Source organism: Erpetoichthys calabaricus, chromosome 3 (genome assembly GCF_900747795.2).
Source record: "Erpetoichthys calabaricus chromosome 3, fErpCal1.3, whole genome shotgun sequence".
In the NCBI taxonomy this organism is placed as follows: Eukaryota; Metazoa; Chordata; class Cladistia; order Polypteriformes; family Polypteridae; genus Erpetoichthys; species Erpetoichthys calabaricus.
In genome coordinates, this window is record NC_041396.2 from 303,161,794 (window position 1) to 303,178,919 (window position 17,126).

The 17,126-nt window shown below is 44.6% G+C and overlaps 1 protein-coding gene across 4 annotated transcripts in view; it reads right to left on the bottom strand.

The window, feature by feature from the left end:
• LOC114649588 (pre-mRNA-processing factor 40 homolog B-like) overlaps positions 1-17,126 on the bottom strand; it is a 138,743-nt gene that overhangs the window by 4,392 nt on the left and 117,225 nt on the right. For all 4 annotated transcript variants that reach the window (XM_051925041.1, XM_051925042.1, XM_051925043.1 and 1 more), the window contains exons 24-26: positions 15,906-16,008; positions 15,760-15,818; positions 14,023-14,130 (exon numbers count right to left, since the gene is read on the bottom strand). In XM_051925041.1, the coding sequence (XP_051781001.1) occupies positions 14,023-14,130; positions 15,760-15,818; positions 15,906-16,008 (270 nt within the window). The remainder of the gene's footprint in view (positions 1-14,022; positions 14,131-15,759; positions 15,819-15,905; positions 16,009-17,126) is intronic.

Here is a 17,126-nt window from a genome sequence, read left to right on the forward strand (position 1 = left end):
AAACTGAGAAAGCACATGTACATAAGTATTCACAGCCTTTGCCGTGAAGCTCGAAATTGAGCTCCAGTGCATCCTGTTTCCCCTGATCATCCTTGAGATGTTTCTGCAGCTTCATTGGAGTCCACCTGTGGTAAATTCAGGTGACTGGACATGATTTGGAAAGGCACACACCTGTCTATAGAAGGTCCCACAGTTGACAGTTCATGTCAGAGCACAAACCAAGCATGAAGTCAAAGGAATTGTCTGTAGACCTCTGAGACAGGATTGTCTCGAGGCACAAATCTGGGGACGGTTACAGAAAAATTTCTGCTGCTTTGAAGGTCCCAATGAGCACAGTGGCCTCCATCATCCATAAGTGGAAGAAGTTTGAAACCACCAGGACTCTTCCTAGAGCTGGCCGGCCATCTAAACTGAGCGATTGGAGGAGAAGGGCCTTAGTCAGGGAGGTGACCAAGAACCTGATGGTCACTCTGTCAGAGCTCCAGAGGTCCTCTGTGGAGAGAGGAGAACCTTCCAGAAGGACAACCATCTCTGCAGCAATCCACCAATCAGGCCTGTATGGTAGAGTGGCCAGACGGAAGCCCACTCCTTAGTAAAAGGCACATGGCAGCCCGCCTGGAGTTTGCCAAAAGGCACCTGAAGGACTCTCAGACCATGAGAAGGAAAATTCTCTGGTCTGATGAGACAAAGATTGAACTCTTTGGTGTGAATGCCAGGCATCACATTTGGAGGAAACCAGGCACTGCTCATCACCAGGCCAATACCATCCCTACAGTGAAGCATGGTGGTGGCAGCATCATGCTGTGGGGATGTTTTTCAGCGGCAGGGACTGGGAGACTAGTCAGGATAAAGGGAAAGATGACTGCAGCAATGTACAGAGACATCCTGGATGAAAACCTGCTCCAGAGCGTTCTTGACCTCAGACTGGGGCGACGGTTCATCTTTCAGCAGGACAACGACCCTAAGCACACAACCAAGATATCAAAGGAGTGGCTTCAGGACAACTCTGTGAATGTCCTTGAGTGGCCCAGGCAGAGCCCAGACTTGAATCTGATTGAACATCTCTGGAGAGATCTTAAAATGGCTGTGCACCGACGCTTCCCATCCAACCTGATGGAGCTTGAGAGGTGCTGCAAAGAGGGATGGGCGAAACTGGCCAAGGATAGGTGTGCCAAGCTTGTGGCATCATATTCAACAAGACTTGAGGCTGGAATTGCTGCCAAAGGTGCATCGACAAAGTATTGAGCAAAGGCTGTGAATACTTATGGACATGGGATTTGTCAGTTTTTTTTATTTTTAATAAATTTGTAAAAACCTCAAGTAAACTTTTTTCACGTTGTCGTTATGGGGTGTTGTGTGCAGAATTCTGAGGAAAAAAATGAATTTAATCCATTTTGGAATAAGGCTGTAACATAACAAAATGTGGAAAAAGTGATGCGCTGGGAATACTTTCCGGATGAACTGTAAATTCATGCAGCGCTGCGCTGACTTTGCTGGATACCAAGCCAAAGGGAAAGTAAAAGAACGGCCAAAGGACCAGCGAGAAAAGATCTTTGAATTGTAAAAATTGGGGAAAGGATATAAAATGATATCCGGAGATCTGGAAATGCCTGTCAGTTGTGTTCCAACTCTAGTGGGAAGTTCAGGGGTTCTGTTGTTGGCAGGCAGACCAGCTGAGATTTCAGGCGCAAGTCTGCCAGGATCATCAGATGCCAAGAAAAACCCACAAGCCACTTGAGCTGAGGTACGGGCTTCTCTACAAACGTGTGGTAAGAGCCAGGGCCATGTGCTGCTTATTTAAGTTACTAGGGGGCTCTGCCCAATGCTCGCCTCGCTCACCAACCCCTGGGCGGGCACTACACGCTAGTCACTTCACGGCTCTGCCACTCGCGTATGGGGAGGGGGATGTACAATTTAAACAGATTGTTATTTTCATGGGAATTGTTACATATGCATAATAGAGCTAACTATCTTATATTACAGCAAGTAATTAACCAAAGTAAAAAATAGTCAAACGTCATAAACTGAAAGAAAATTATGTTTCATGTTGCGGTATTTGTTGTGTTATACGTTTTCATTCTGTTTGGCTTTGAAATTAACATACAAATACTTTTTAAACTTACACTTTGACTGTAAAACTTCAGGAAAAACAATATTTGGAATTAACTTTTCATCACTATCGCATTGAATTTTGTTTGGACTTTCATCGTGACAATACAACGTATAACTGCCCGTGAGAGAATTTCGTTTCTTCTCTCTAATAAATAAACCGACTTTTTCAAATGTTTGTGATTTGTTAATTGTCATAGCAAAATCTATTCTCACGGGAAACTGTAAATGTTTTAATATGAATGGCGTATCGAGATCTCCTTTGGTGTCTAATGTTAGATGTACTTCATTACCTTTCTTGTCACCTATTAAAATTTGACATGTCAGAATTGCTCGACCAATTTTCAATAAAACTAATCTTGTCCTACTGCATAGCCCATCACTCAGACATAAATTACGTGATAACATTACGATACGTCCTTCTTTCTATAGTAATTCGGCCGGTGGCAGCCCGCACGGTGTTAACGGTTGTTGATATTCCTCGTGATATTGTAAGTTGATGTTTTCATCTTCCACACCATCACCACCAACTGTTCCATCATAGTCTATTGATATGCATTTAACTAATTTGTCGTGTAACCGATGGACAATTTTCACGTTAAATCGTTTGACTTCATCGTTTCTTGGTGCTAGGATTGCCCGTGTACTCATTTCTTCGGTTGATAACCCTTCATGATGAAATTCTTCAATGAGATTTGGACATAATAAGTCTTCTTTTATTGGGAACTTAAAGTGAGGAAAACGTAAAAATTTATAAGAGCCGAGAGCGCCATCTTTCAGGCTCAACTGAGGTAACCACTCCGGGACAATAGGGGCAGGGGTCTCTCTGTCTGAGGTGGGTTGGCACCCTGCCCGGGATTGGTTCCTGCCTTGTGCCCTATATTGGCTGGGATTGGCTCCAGCAGACCCCCATGACCCTGTGTTCGGATTCAGCGGGTTGGACAATGGATTGATGGTCTCTCTGTGGCTAACAGTATCTTATGTTCCCATAGCTCAGAGAAGACACCCAGTGGGGGCATGATGCCCACAGCAAACCCCCTACCCCTTCCAGTCAGGACAGCATAACAAGGGATGACCCCAGAAGGTGGCGTCTTATTCGATGAATGAGCTACTCTGGCAGAGCCGAGACTGTGTAAGGACTCATTTTAGGGTCAGCGTCCTTTATGCACCCTTCTGCTTTTTATTTTGTTTAAAAAATTAAAAGGGGCTGGCAGGTTCGTAGCCAACGCTTGTTGCTGCTTTGCCCTGGTTCCCTACCACTGGTCCCAATATCTACATTATATATAAACTGCTCAACAAAATGAACGGACCACTTTGAAAACACATCTGCTCTCAATGCTGGCCGTCTCTACTGCTATGTGAGGAACGAAAGGATGGAAATGAAAATGCTGAACCTACAGGGGGACACCCCGAAAATCAAAGGGGGGAAAAATGATGGAGCAGGCAGGCGACTCCATTTGGCTGAAATGTCATTGCAGCAACTCCAAATCGTACTCAGTACTTTGTATGCCCATTCTATACACTGATATTCAGGGCTGCTGTCATCTAGCGTGCTAAGGGGGATAAAAAATGTAAAAAATCATAAACAAGACCTACTGAGATTAATAAAGGATCACCCCCCACCCCCCCCCCCCAATGTCAATGTCATTTTGTTGACCCCCCCTTTTACTTTAATGACAGAGAAGAATCCCAACAGGCTCAAGGCTATCAGCTTTGCCCATCTAGATTGAGCTCACTCAATATTTGCCCCTAATCTTCTTTATAGTTTAACTGTTCAAGTTCGCTCAAATTGGATGGTGAGTGTTGGTGGTCTGCTATCTTCAGATCTTTCCACAGATTTTCACTGTGATTTAGGTCTGGGCTCTGACTGGCCACACCAGGACATTCACTTTTTTCTCCATCAGCCACTGTGTGGTCCATTTTGCTGTGTTCTTCGGGTCGTTGTCGTGTTGACAGGTGAACATTCTGCCCATCTTCAACTTTCTGGCAGAGGGTAGCAGGTTTTCCTCAAGAAGTTGACGACATTTTGCCCCATCCATTTTTCCTTCTACCCTAACGAGAGCCCCAGGCCCCCCACCACAGGATGCTGCCCCCTCTATGCTTTACTGTAGGTATGGTGTGTTGTGGATGGTGAGCTGCATTGGTGTAACGTTTGATGTTGAGGCCAAATAGTTTGATTTTGGTCTCATCTGACCATAAGATGTTTTTCCACTTGGCATCTGAATCTTCAAGGTGCATTCTGGGAAAGCTCAAACGAGCCTTAATATGGCCTTTCTGAGAACTGCGACCCTCCTGAACATGCCACAATGGTGGAGGGCTTGTCAAATTGTTGTCACATGCACACCATTAATGACCACTCTGTGCCATCAAATCCTGTAACTCCTTCAAAGTGGCCATTGGCCTCTTGGTAGCCTCTCCTACCAGTTTCCTCCTTGCTCTTCCATCCAGTTTGGAGGATCCATGGATGGTCCCAGTAGTACCAAACACTTCTTTATGATGGACTTTACTGGGATCCTTGGGGTTGATAAAGCCTTTGAGATGTTTTTGTCTCCATCTCCTGCCTTATGTCTGTCCACAACTCTATTCCTGAGGTCTTTTCAAAGTGGCTGGCCACCCATAGTCAGTTGTTTGCTGTCAGTTGCACTACCAAGCAAGGGAATGAATGGACCAGGAACAGCTTCACAAATCACACTCATTACAACTGATCACGGCCAGTAACCACAATGGAAATGGTGGGCAGTGACACCTGATTGAGGTGGGGGGGGGGGGGGGGGGGGGGGTCCTTTATTAATCTCAGGATTTCTTGTTTTTGATTTTTTAAAATTCCTCTGAACTGTAGCTGTGATATCTTTCACTTGGATGTTCTAGATTGTATTGAGTAAGTAAAGCTGGAAAAAATATTAGTTTGTGTGTTTTCATTTAAGGTTGTGAAGCAAACAAATGGAAATATTTCAATGGGGGGATTCTTTTCTATACCCACTGTAAATAATAAAAATAGAAAACTGAAAACAGGTAACTGGTTCAAACTTTAACCTGTCTTGCTTTGTCCCTCTGTGCAACTGGAAGAGCCTAAAAATGACCCCTAAGGCACAGTGACTAGTCCCCCTGCTTCTCGGCACTTGCACCCGAGTTCATTTTCAGGTTGGGGGTCTTCTGTGTGAAGCCTGTGTGTTCTCCTTGTGTTTTTATGACATGTGCTTTAAGTGACTGAAGCCTCTACAGGAGGTTGGCCATGTCAGGTTTTACCTCCCACCCGTTGCTGCCAGATGAGCTCCTGAAATGGTTTAATGTTTTACCAGTCAAGTCCAAATTCTTTGAAGCCACCGAGTCTATTTTGATGGAGTTCCCCAGCCGCCACTATTGCTTTCTCATATATGTTAGGAAATAAATGAATCTGCAGCAGTACACAAATCTGGAATTACCCGGGTAGAAAGCAAAGCTGCCAGTAGATAGTGGATTCATCGACGGCTCTCACCCCCCAAATCTGAAGGTATGGAAGGCTCTCTGCTTAACCTCTCCTTCCTCTAAGGCAGGGGTGCCCACACTGTTTTCCTCTTGCGAGCTACTTTTAATATGACCAGGTTGAAATGAGCTACAGTGCATTTGGAAAGTATTCCCAGCACATCACTTTTCCCCCATTTTGTTATGTCACAGCCTTATTCCAAAATGGATTAAATTCATTTTTTCCTCAGAATTCTACACACAACACCCCATAATGACAACGTGAAAAAAGTTTCCTTGAGGTTTTTGCAAATTTATTAAAAATAAAAACATTGAGAAAGCACATGTACATAAGTATTCACAGCCTTTGCCATGAAGCTCCAAATTGAGCTCAGGTGCATCCTGTTTCCCCTGATCATCCTTGAGATGTTTCTGCAGCTTCATTGGAGTCCACCTGTGGTAAATTCAGTTGACTGGACATGATTTGGAAAGGCACACACCTGTCTATAGAAGGTCCCACAAGTGACAGTTCATGTCAGAGCACAAACCAAGCATGAAGTCAAAGGAATTGTCTGTAGACCTCCGAGACAGGATTGTCTCGAGGCACAAATCTGAGGAAGGTTACAGAAAACTTTCTGCTGCTTTGAAGGTCCGATGAGCACAGTGGCCTCCATCATCCGTAAGTGGAAAAAGTTCAAAACCACCAGGACTCTTCCTAGAGCTGACCGGCCATCTAAACTGAGCTATCGGGGGAGAAGGGCCTTAGTCAGGGAGGTGACCAAGAACCCGATGGTCACTCTGTCAGAGCTCCAGAGGTCCTCTGTGGAGAGAGGAGAACCTTCCAGAAGGACAACCATCTCTGCAGCAATCCACCAATCAGGCCCTGTATGGTAGAGTGGCCAGATGGAAGCCACTCCTTAGTAAAAGGCACATGGCAGCCTGTCTGGAGTTTGCCAAAAGGCACCTGAAGGACTCTCAGACCATGAGAAAGAAAATTCTCTGGTCTGATGAGACAAAGATTGAACTCTTTGGTGTGAATGCCAGGCATCACGTTTGGAGGAAATCAGGCACCGCTCATCACCAGGCCAATACCATCCCTACAGTGAAGCATGGTGGTGGCAGCATCATGCTGTGGGACTGGGAGACTAGTCAGGATAAAGGGAAAGATGACTGCAGCAATGTACAGAGACATCCTGGATGAAAACCTGCTCCAGAGCACTCTTGACCTCAGACTGGGGCGACGGTTTCATCTTTCAGCAGGACAACAACCCCAAGCACACAGCCAAGATATCAAAGAGTGGCTTCAGGACAACTCTGTGAATGTCCTTGAGTGGCCCAGGCAGAGCCCAGACTTGAATCCGATTGAACATCTCTGGAGAGATCTTAAAATGGCTGTGCACCGACGCTTCCCATCCAACCTGATGGAGCTTGAGAGGTGCTGCAAAGAGGAATGGGCGAAACTGGCCAAGTATAGGTGTGCCAAGCTTGTGGCATCATATTCAAAAAGACTTGAGGCTGGAATTGCTGCCAAAGGTGCCTCGACAAAGTATTGAGCAAAGGCTGTGAATACTTATGGACATGGGATTTCTCAGTTGTTTTATTTTTAATAAATTTGCAAAAACCTCAAGTAAACTTTTTTCACGTTGTCATTATGGGGTGTTGTGTGTAGAATTCTGAGGAAAAAAATTAATTTAATCCATTTTGGAATAAGGCTGTAACATAACAAAATGTGGAAAAAGTGATGCGCTGTGAATACTTTCTGGATGCACTGTACCTCCATTAAAAATGTTATATTATATACTGAGTATACTTTATACATAAAATATATGTTGTCGTACCTTACATAACTGAATAACCCTTATGGCACAATAACAATTCAATTCATTTATGGTCACTACAGTATTTGGATTTAATAATCTTCATGTAGGTAAAGGCTGACTGGCATAAATAAGTAGAGACGAGGCCGAGTCAAGGAGGCAGCACATTTCCTCATGTTTGGGTACTTTTCCTCTGTGAGTTCCAAAACTGTCCAAGAGCCCCAGACTTCAGCTGAATGTCACCCTGTAGTGTCAAAATCTCATCCTCCACTGTAGAGGAGTTTTAGGTGAAACAGTGTTGCACTTTTTGATGCGGGTGAATCCCCCTCAACATCTTCCCTAAATGGATAGCACTTAAATGTAGCGATTGGCTCAAGTAAAGCTGAGTCTTGAAACCGGCTGTCAAAGTCTGACTTACAATTTTCAATCTGCTCTGTGTAGCGTATGCTGTCAAGTTGTGCACACGCCTTCCATTGCGTCTCCAGCTCTGACGTGAGGTTTTGGATGTTCCCCAGATCAAGGCGCTGCAGCTTTGAGGACAGATGTTGCATTTTTCATTTGAAAGCATTAACTGGGCTAATCATATTGACCACGGAGTTCTCTTTTCCTTGCAGCTGTAAATTAAGCTCATTCGACATGTTGGTCAGATCGGGAAAAAAAGAGCCAAGTCTAGCGGCCATTGATCGTTATTAAGTTGCTTGTATTCTGCATGTTTAATGACAAGGAGAAACTCCTTTTTCTCCGGCCAGGGGTCTCGAAATCTCAGCAGGAATTTCTCTCTAGCCATCTGTCTCAACGAAGGCCTCTTTTATCATCTCTCCATCATGGAAGGACTTCTTATGCTTAATGATCGAGTGACTCACCCGGAACGACGCTTCGGTGTGTCTGCCTTTGCTTTTGAATTCAGCCGAGTGAAAAATGACGGCTGTCTGATTAACTGCGATTTTAGTTCCCTCTCCTTTCTCTTTCTCAGATCGCATTTCAGAAGGAAGTCAGTTTCGTAGTTTTTATGAACAGTTTGAAAGTGCCCTTCCACATTTTCCTGCTTTGGAATAGCAATGATAGAGTGACAGATCAGACAAACGCACTTCGATTGTGACATTGTGAAAGAGAAAAATCCTCTTCCAATTCCACATCCAGACCATAACCTCCCACGAACACATTTTTTTTTAAATCCCTTCTTTAGTTGATATAAATTGGAAGGCTAACTAGATCACTTAGATAGCCAGAGTTTTGCAGTAGCTCACGTTTGATCGTGCGTACGGGATGACCAGTGTGTTAGAAGAAAAAGAGATCTCAGACTGGCCGCCTGTATGTCAATCAAGTGGCAAATGCCATAGGGAGGATATATGATAAGACTAACATTTAACAAAAATTTTTTTTGAATGCAACACGATCTACCTGCACTACCTTTCCGATCTACCGGCCGATGGCGATCGACATATTGGGCACCCCTACTCTAAGGGGTTTTTTGGGAGATCAGCTTTGGACCCCAGCCCACTCCTTCACCCCTTTTGGTCTGATGCCACCTAGCCTATTCAGACCCTAGCTCAATGGCATTTCAGGTACTCGGTACCCCCACCCCATTGGGCCCCTATCGCTTTCTCATATACGTAATGAAATAAATGAATCGCCATCAGTACCCGCCTAGCATTGCCTGGGTAGAAAGTCAAGCTGCTAATAGGAAGTAGGGTGACCGTCTGGGTTAGCTCCCCCCCACTTATTTCACCCGGGAGCCTCTTCATCCCGGATCGTCGATAGTCATAACCGAGATGAGCCGGGCAAATGAGAACGCATACATGCACCAAGCAAGGAGTTGGTGCAAAAAGGTGATTAAGTGTTTATATTAAAAAAAAAACAACAATAAGCAGTGTTCAAATACAAATCTCTAAATCAATCAATAAACCTTAAAAACTGTCCATGTGCCCTGAGGAGGTTAAAAAGCCATTAAATAAAATAATATTTCATAAAAATGAGGTTAAAGCAAAGTTCCTTCGAAACAGCAATGAGCCCCAATGCTGACTTCTCAATGCCGACTTTTCCTGAGCTTATCAGGCAATCGAGGAGACACCCAACCAACAGGTGCAGTCAACCATTATACAGTATATCCAGGCTGGGGGTCCCCATTGACAACCGTGGGGCACCACACCGAGCCGCACACATCTCCCACTGCCTGTCCCTCGGCGTCAGCGGGAGACACTGCATGTCAAGCCACTCCTACTCCCTGGCGATCGCTCAATAGCAGTGTCCCCCATTCCTCAGGCTCAGCCTCCTGCACCTCTGAGGCTCACTCCAGACCACCTACCCTCCTTCACTTCCTTCAGCCAGGCTCTCTCTCTCTTTTCTGGTACTTTCTCTCTCCTTTCTATTTCAACCTCCTCCGTTCCTTCCTTCATCTTTTCTCTTTCATTCATTCTCTGACCCTTCCCTGCCACGCAGGCTCCTCTGATATCGCCTACCTAATTGGGCGCAGGTGTGAGGAGCCACTTCCTCCGTGGCACCTGACTCTTCTGCCCACCTCTACACGTGTATGTGGTGTGATCAGCCAGCACCTCGATTAACTGAGGAGTGAAATGCCTTTACGCACATCCCACACTTGATTGGAGCCTGCACTTCTCGGGGCGCGATTGTTTATTTAATACTAGCTGTACCCCCGTGGCTCTGCCCGGATAGTAGTGAAGCAGGACAAACTTTAAAAATCAATGTAAAAAAAATTTAATAATTTGTATTAAGAAGAATTTACATTGATAGCTTTCGTATCCAAGGGCCTCTTAATATATAATATTTTTGGTTTTGCTATCAGGGCGAGAATGTAGCTGTGATCTCTTTGCCAAAAGTGTAAAATGTTGGCAAGGTACCTCTGGCCAAGTGGAAGGTCGGTACACTCCAAAGTCAAACATTGGCACTGTATCTGATCGTGTTCAACTGTGACGGGACAGCGTCCCCCGCGTGGGGAGAAAAGCACATGGCCAATGAGCAGCTACCTTCTAAAACATACAGAACTCTGATCTCTACATCAAACGTTACTCCTTAACAATCTGCAGTTGATAATATCTGTTGAACAAACAGGCATTGCTAGCTAAGCAGAGGCAACACGTTGCGAGACGTACAGCAACTAGAACAGAGGCTGGTGTGCGAGTGAGGATGGCCCCGCCCACCTCGCTACACCTGAGGTCTATGCCCACCTCCCCTACACCTGAGGTCCCCGCCCACCCTCCCTACACCTGAGGTCTACGCCCACCTCTCCTAAACCTTAGATCTACGCCCACCTACCATAAATCTGAGGTCCCCGCCCACCCCCCCTACACCTGAGGTCTACGCCCACCTCCCCTAAACCTGAGGTTCCTGCCCACTTTCCTACATCTGAGGTCTACGCCCACCTCTCCTAAACCTGAGGTCCCCGCCCACCTCCCTACACCTGAGGTCTACTCCCACCTCCCCTAAATCTGAGGTCCCGCCCACCTACCGCTCCCCTTAGCCTGTCCTTCGAATTCGTGTGAATAAACCAGTGCCGTAACCGAACTATAATACTTACCGCAATGAGAAAAGTTGCAAAATCAACCGGAATGTTCAAGCAAATTAAGGAAAAAATCCCGATCTAAATCTGTTAAGTAGTTCTCTCGTGAAAAGCGTACAGACAGACATATATATAGGGAGATGATCCTGATGCCACAGCCCACCTATGACAAGTTGATGTGCATCAATATGGCCTTCTACTTCAATGGCTTTCAGTCTCAAGTGCTTGAGTACGGTGGGCCGCTGCTCTGCTCACGTTCTCCCTCCCTGACAGATGTTTGGGAAATCAGCCATGGCTCTCGGCCTACTCGTTCTTCTGTTTTTGCTTTGGTGCCACCTTGTCTATTCTAACTCTCTGCCTTAATAGCATTTCAGGTACTTGTTAAACCCCCCCCCCCCCCCCCCCCATTATTTCCCCCATCACTTTCTCAAATATGTTCCAAAATAAATCCGCCTGCAGAACCACAAACCTGGAATTACCCGGGTAGAAAGCCAAGCTCCCAATAGAACAAGACGAAGGTCTACATCAATGGCTTTCATTGTCAAGTCTGCAAGTATGGCAGGGTGCTCTGCTTGCCTTCTCCTTCCTTAAAGGTTTTTGGGAGACCAGCTGTGGACCTGAGTCCACCCCCTCTCCTTTATGCTTTGGTGCCACCTAGTCTATTCAGACTCTGGCTTGAGATGGCACTTCAGGTACTGGTTAGAACCTCCACCCCTTATAGGGTCCCAATTGTCTTCAGAAATATGTAATGAAATAAGAGCCTGGCATTACCTGGGTAGAGTGTCAAAGCTGCCAATATTACAGCAAGATGATATTTTAGAACATCAGAACAATCTAGATGAGAACAGGTCATTCAGCCCACCAGTCTATCACTTAATTCTTCTAAAAAAAAACACTGTCACGTTTTGAAGGACCCTAAAGTCCTACTACCCACCACACTACTTGATCACTTACCCCACGTGTCTGTGGTTCTCTGTTTCTTAATGTTTGTGTGAAATTTACCCTCCACAAGTTTCCAACTGTGTCCCCATGTTCTTGATGACCTCATTTTAAACTCACCGTCTGATCCACTGCACTAATTCCCTTCATCATTTTAAACACTTCACTCAGGTCTCCTCTTCATTTCTGTAAAGGCTCAGCTCTTTGAATCCTCATAACTCACCCCCTGTAGCCCTCAATCAGCCTCGTTGCTCTTCTCTGGACTTTCCCCAGTGCTGCTGTGTCTTTATGAAGTCATAGACCGATCACAGGACTCCAGATGAGGCCTCACCAGTGTGTTATAAAGACATGAGCAGAACCTCCTGTGATTTGTACTCCACACATCAAGGCGCTATATAACCTGACATGCTATTAGAACATTAGAACAATGTGGAGGAGAACAGGCCACTCAGCCCACTAGTCCTGTCCACTTCATTCTTCCAAAATAACATCAAGTTGCATGTTGAAGGCCCCTGAAGTCCTCCTGTCCACCACACTACTTGGTCTCTTATTCCAAGTGTCTATCGTTCTTTGTGTGAAGAAAAACTTCCTAATATTTGTGTGAAATTTCCCCTTCACAAGTTTCCAGCTGTGTCCCCGTGTTCTTGATGAACTCATTTTAAAGTCACCGTCTGATCCACTGCACTAATTCCCTTCATCATTTTAAACACTTCTGTCAGGTCTCCTCCTCTTCATCACTGTAAAGGCTCAGCTCTTTTAATCTTTCTTCATAACTCACCCCCTGTAGCCCTCAAATCAGCCTTGTCGCTCTTCTCTGGACTTTCTCCAGTGCTGCTGTGTCTTTATGGAGTCATAAACTGACCAGAGGACTCCAGATGAGGCCTCACCAGTGTGTTATAAACCTCCTGGGACTTGTACTTCACACATCACGGCGCTATATAACCTGGCACTCTGCTAGCCTTCTTAATGGCTTCTGAACACTGTTGGGAAGTCAATATCTTAGAGTCCACTATGACTCCTAAATACTTCTCATAAGGTGGACTCTCGATTTTCAGACCCCATTGTGTATTCAAACCTAACATTTTTCCTTTCTATGTGTAATTCTTTACATTTACTGACATTAAATTTCATCGTACACAAATCTGCCCAAGCCTGTATGCTATCCAAGTCCTTCTGTGATGATATAACGGATTCCAAATTTTCTGCTAATCCACCTATCTTGGTATCATCTGCACATTTAACCAGATTGTTCCTTATATTCCTATCTAAATCATTTATATTTATTTAAAATAGCAGCGGCCGTAGCACTGACCCCTGCTGGTCACCACTCTTAACGTCACTCAATTCTGATGAAGGTCCTCACCCCATCACCCTCCTCTTCCTGTGTTTGAGCCAATTCTGCACCCACCTACACCCCACACCCTGACCTGCCACTTCTGTTAGTTTGATGCCCACCATCTCATGTGGCACCTTATCAAATGTTCTCTGACAGTAAACATCAATAATATCATCTGCTCCACTCTGGTCGTATCCTTTTGTTGCCTCCTCATAGAATTCCCGCCTGTTAGTAAAACACAACCTCCTTCTTCTGAGCCCACACTGACTGTTCACCGACACTCCTGTACTTGCCAGGTGCTGCTCAATCTTATCCTTAATACAGGTGCAACTCAATAAATAACATCTTTGAAAAAGTTAATTTATTACAGTAATTCAACTCAAAAAGTGAAACTCATATATGATATAGATTCATTATACACAGAGTGATATATTTCAAGTGTTTATTTCTTTTCATTTTGCTGATTTATTGAGATGCACCTGTAATTCCTCTCCATTAACGGCATTCATTCTCAAGTGCCTGAGTATGGTGGGGCGTCTGCTTACCTTCTCCTTCCCCAACGGATGTTAGGAAGATCAGCTGGAGACCTCAGCCCACTCCCTTTCCTTTTAGCTTTGGTGCCACCTAGCCTATTCAGACTCTGGTTTGGTGGCATTTTAGGTACTCGTCCCCCCCCCACCCCACCCAAATTAGGGCCCTAATCCTTTTCTCAGATACGTAATTAAATAAACAAATCTGCAGCACCACAAACCTGCAATGACCAGGGTAGGAAGTCAAGCTGTCAATACAACAGCAAGATAAGGAATGCAATGTCAATGGCATTCATTCTCAAGTGCCCGAGTATGGTGGGGCGCTCTGCTTACCTTCTCCTTTCTCGAAGGATTTTTGGGGGACCGGCTGTGGCCCTCAGCCCACTCCTTTTCCTTTTTGCCCTTCTCCTTGTTTGCCTCTCTCTCGCTGTCTGGAGAGCCCTATACATAGGATATCAGATTAGAACAGGAGCAGGTGATGGCACGAGGCCTGGCATATAATAAATACAGTGGGTATAGAAAAGAATCCCCCCTTTGAAATATTCCCATTTTTTTGCTTTACAGCCTTAACTGAAAACACACAAACTAATATTTTTTCCAGCTTTACTTACTCAATGCAATCTTTAACATCCAAGTGAAAGATATCACAGCTACAGTTCAGAAAAATTTTTAAAAATCAAAAAGAAGAAATCCTGAGATTAATAAAGGATCACCTCCCTCCTAAACTCAATCAGGTGTCAGTGCCCACCATTTATTTCCATTGTGGTTACTGGCTGTGATCAGTTGTAATGAGTGTGATTAGTGAAGCTCTTCCTGGTCCATTCATTCCCTTCCTTGGCAGTGCCACTGACAGCAAACACCTGATGATGGGTGGCAGGCCACTCTGAAAAGATCTCAGGGATAGAGTTGTGGACAGACATGGGGCAGGAGATGGAGTCAAAAAAATCTCAAAGGCTTTATCCGTCCCAAGGAGCCCAGTAAAGTTCATCATAAAGAAGTGTTTGGTACTACTGGGATCCTCCAAACTGGATGGAAGAGCAAAAAGAGGAACTGGTAGGAGAGGCTACCATGAGGCCAATGGCCACTTTGAAGGAGTTACAGGATTGATGGCACAGAGTGGTCATTAATGGTGTGCATATGACAACAATTTGACAAGCGCTCCACAATTGTGGCTTGTTATGGAGGGTCACACTTCACAAGAAAGGCCACATTAAGGCTCGTTTGAGCTTTGCCACCTTGAAGATTCTGATGCCAAATGGAAAAAGGTCTTCTGGTCAGATGATCCCAAAATCAAACTATTTGGCCTCAATACCAAATGGTGCATCAATGCAGCTCACCATCCACAACACACCATACTTACAGTAAAGCATGGAGGAGCAGTATCTTGTTGTGGGGGGCCTGGGGCTCTCGTTAGGGTAGAAGGAAAAATGGACGGGGCAAAATCCTGTCAAATTCTTGAGGAAAACCTGCTACCCTCTGCCAGTATGTTGAAGATGGGCAGAATATTCACCTTTCAACACGACAACGACCCGAAGAACACAACAAAATGGACCACACAGTGGCTGAAGGAGAAAAAAGTGAATGTCCTGGTGTGGCCAGTCAGAGCCCAGACCTCAATCACAGTGAAAATCTGTGGAAAGATCTGAAGATAGCAGACCACCAATGCTCACCAGCCAATTGGACCGAACTTGAACAGTTAAACTGTAAAGAAGTTTAGGGGCAAATATTAAGTGGGCTAAATCTAGATGGGCAAAGCTGATAGAGAAGAAACAGACTCGAGGCTGTCATTAAAGCAAAGGGGGGGGGGTCAACAAAAGGACAATGACATGGGGGTGGGTGGTGATCCTTTATTAATCTCAGTAGGTCTTGGTTTTGATTTTTTATAATTCTTCTGAAAGCTAGCTGTGATTTCTTTCACTTGGATGTTGGAGGTGGCATTGAGTAAGTAAAGCAGGGAAGAAATATTAGTTTGTGAGTTTTCATTTAAGGCTGTAAAGCAAGAAAAATGGGAATATTTCGAAGGGTGGGATTCTTTTCTATGCCCACTGTAGATACAGGGAGCAGACTCACTGATTTCCGATGCCTTTTCTTGCTCTTTTTCTGCTTCCTGGACTTCCTGGAGCTGCGATCTGAACAAAGGGGACAAAAAAAAAAAAACGAGTGAAGAGTGTGTGGCCTGGGCCTGCTGAGTGAGCAAAAGAGTGTGAGGCTGGTACCTGACTCGGGCGAGGAGGATCTGTCCGATGCCGACGCAGAGTGACTGCGCTTCTTCCTTTTCTGGGAGCGATGGCGATGCTCCTCTTCCTCTGATTCGGAGTCCTGCACATACACAAGTGACCATTAGTGGACAGACTCTCAAAACAGGAAATGCTGCTGTACTTTGGTGCCAGTTGGTCTGTTTGGTAATGCAGAGACATGAGGTTTAACTGGTAAGGATTGGGACCTGCAGGGGGCGCACTTGGGTGATCCCCAACCCAGAATGGCACCCAGAAACAACACAAAGAACAAATGTGACTTGTTAATATGCATTTTAGCAAATTCCAGTCTGACTTTTTTTAACGTGGAGTCCTCCTGGGTCTTCTTCCATTGTGCCCACCATGACCCAAAAAGCGACTGAGGGTGCAATCAGACACTGATGGTCCTTGACCTCAGAGCCCAGCTCATTGGAAGTGGTCCTTGGCTTTTTGTCTGCCATTCTCACTGTCCTTCTGCCTGTTCTGAGGTCAATTTTCCACTTGCAGGTGCATCCAGGGGGGTTGACTACAGTCCCATAGGACCCTCAATGTCTTCACAATTATTTTTAATCTAAAATATTTTTTAGCCTTTGCCTTGAACATGCCAGTCTATAATCTTCTCTCTGATCTCCTCAGGCAGCTCTCTCCTTATAGAATTTATAGAAAGAATGCCACGTGTGTGTTTGGCTGTCGTATCACCAAATGTGGCTACTTTGATGAATCAACATTGTGAATAATATTGTGCACACTTAATGATTCCTTGACTTATTTGTTCTATGTTTTGATTTCATGAAAAATTAAGACATTAAACTGAGTGCATTTCCATAAAAACTGAGGTGTTATAAAACTTTTGTCCAGTAGTGTTGATGTGGAAGGCTATATATAATATATAAATATATAGATACAAAAGGCACTATATGATAGATAGATATGAAAGGCACTATATATATGTATATACAGTGCATCCAGAAAGTATTCACAGCGCATCACTTTGTCCACATTTTGTTATGTTACAGCCTTATTCCAAAATGGATTAAATTCATTTTTTTCCCTCAGAATTCTACACACAACACCCCATAATGACAACGTGAAAAAAGTTTACTTGAGGTTTTTGCCAATTTATTAAAAATAAAAAAATTAAGAAAGCACATGTCCATAAGTATTCACAGCCTTTGCCATGAAGCTCCAAATTGAGCTCAGGTG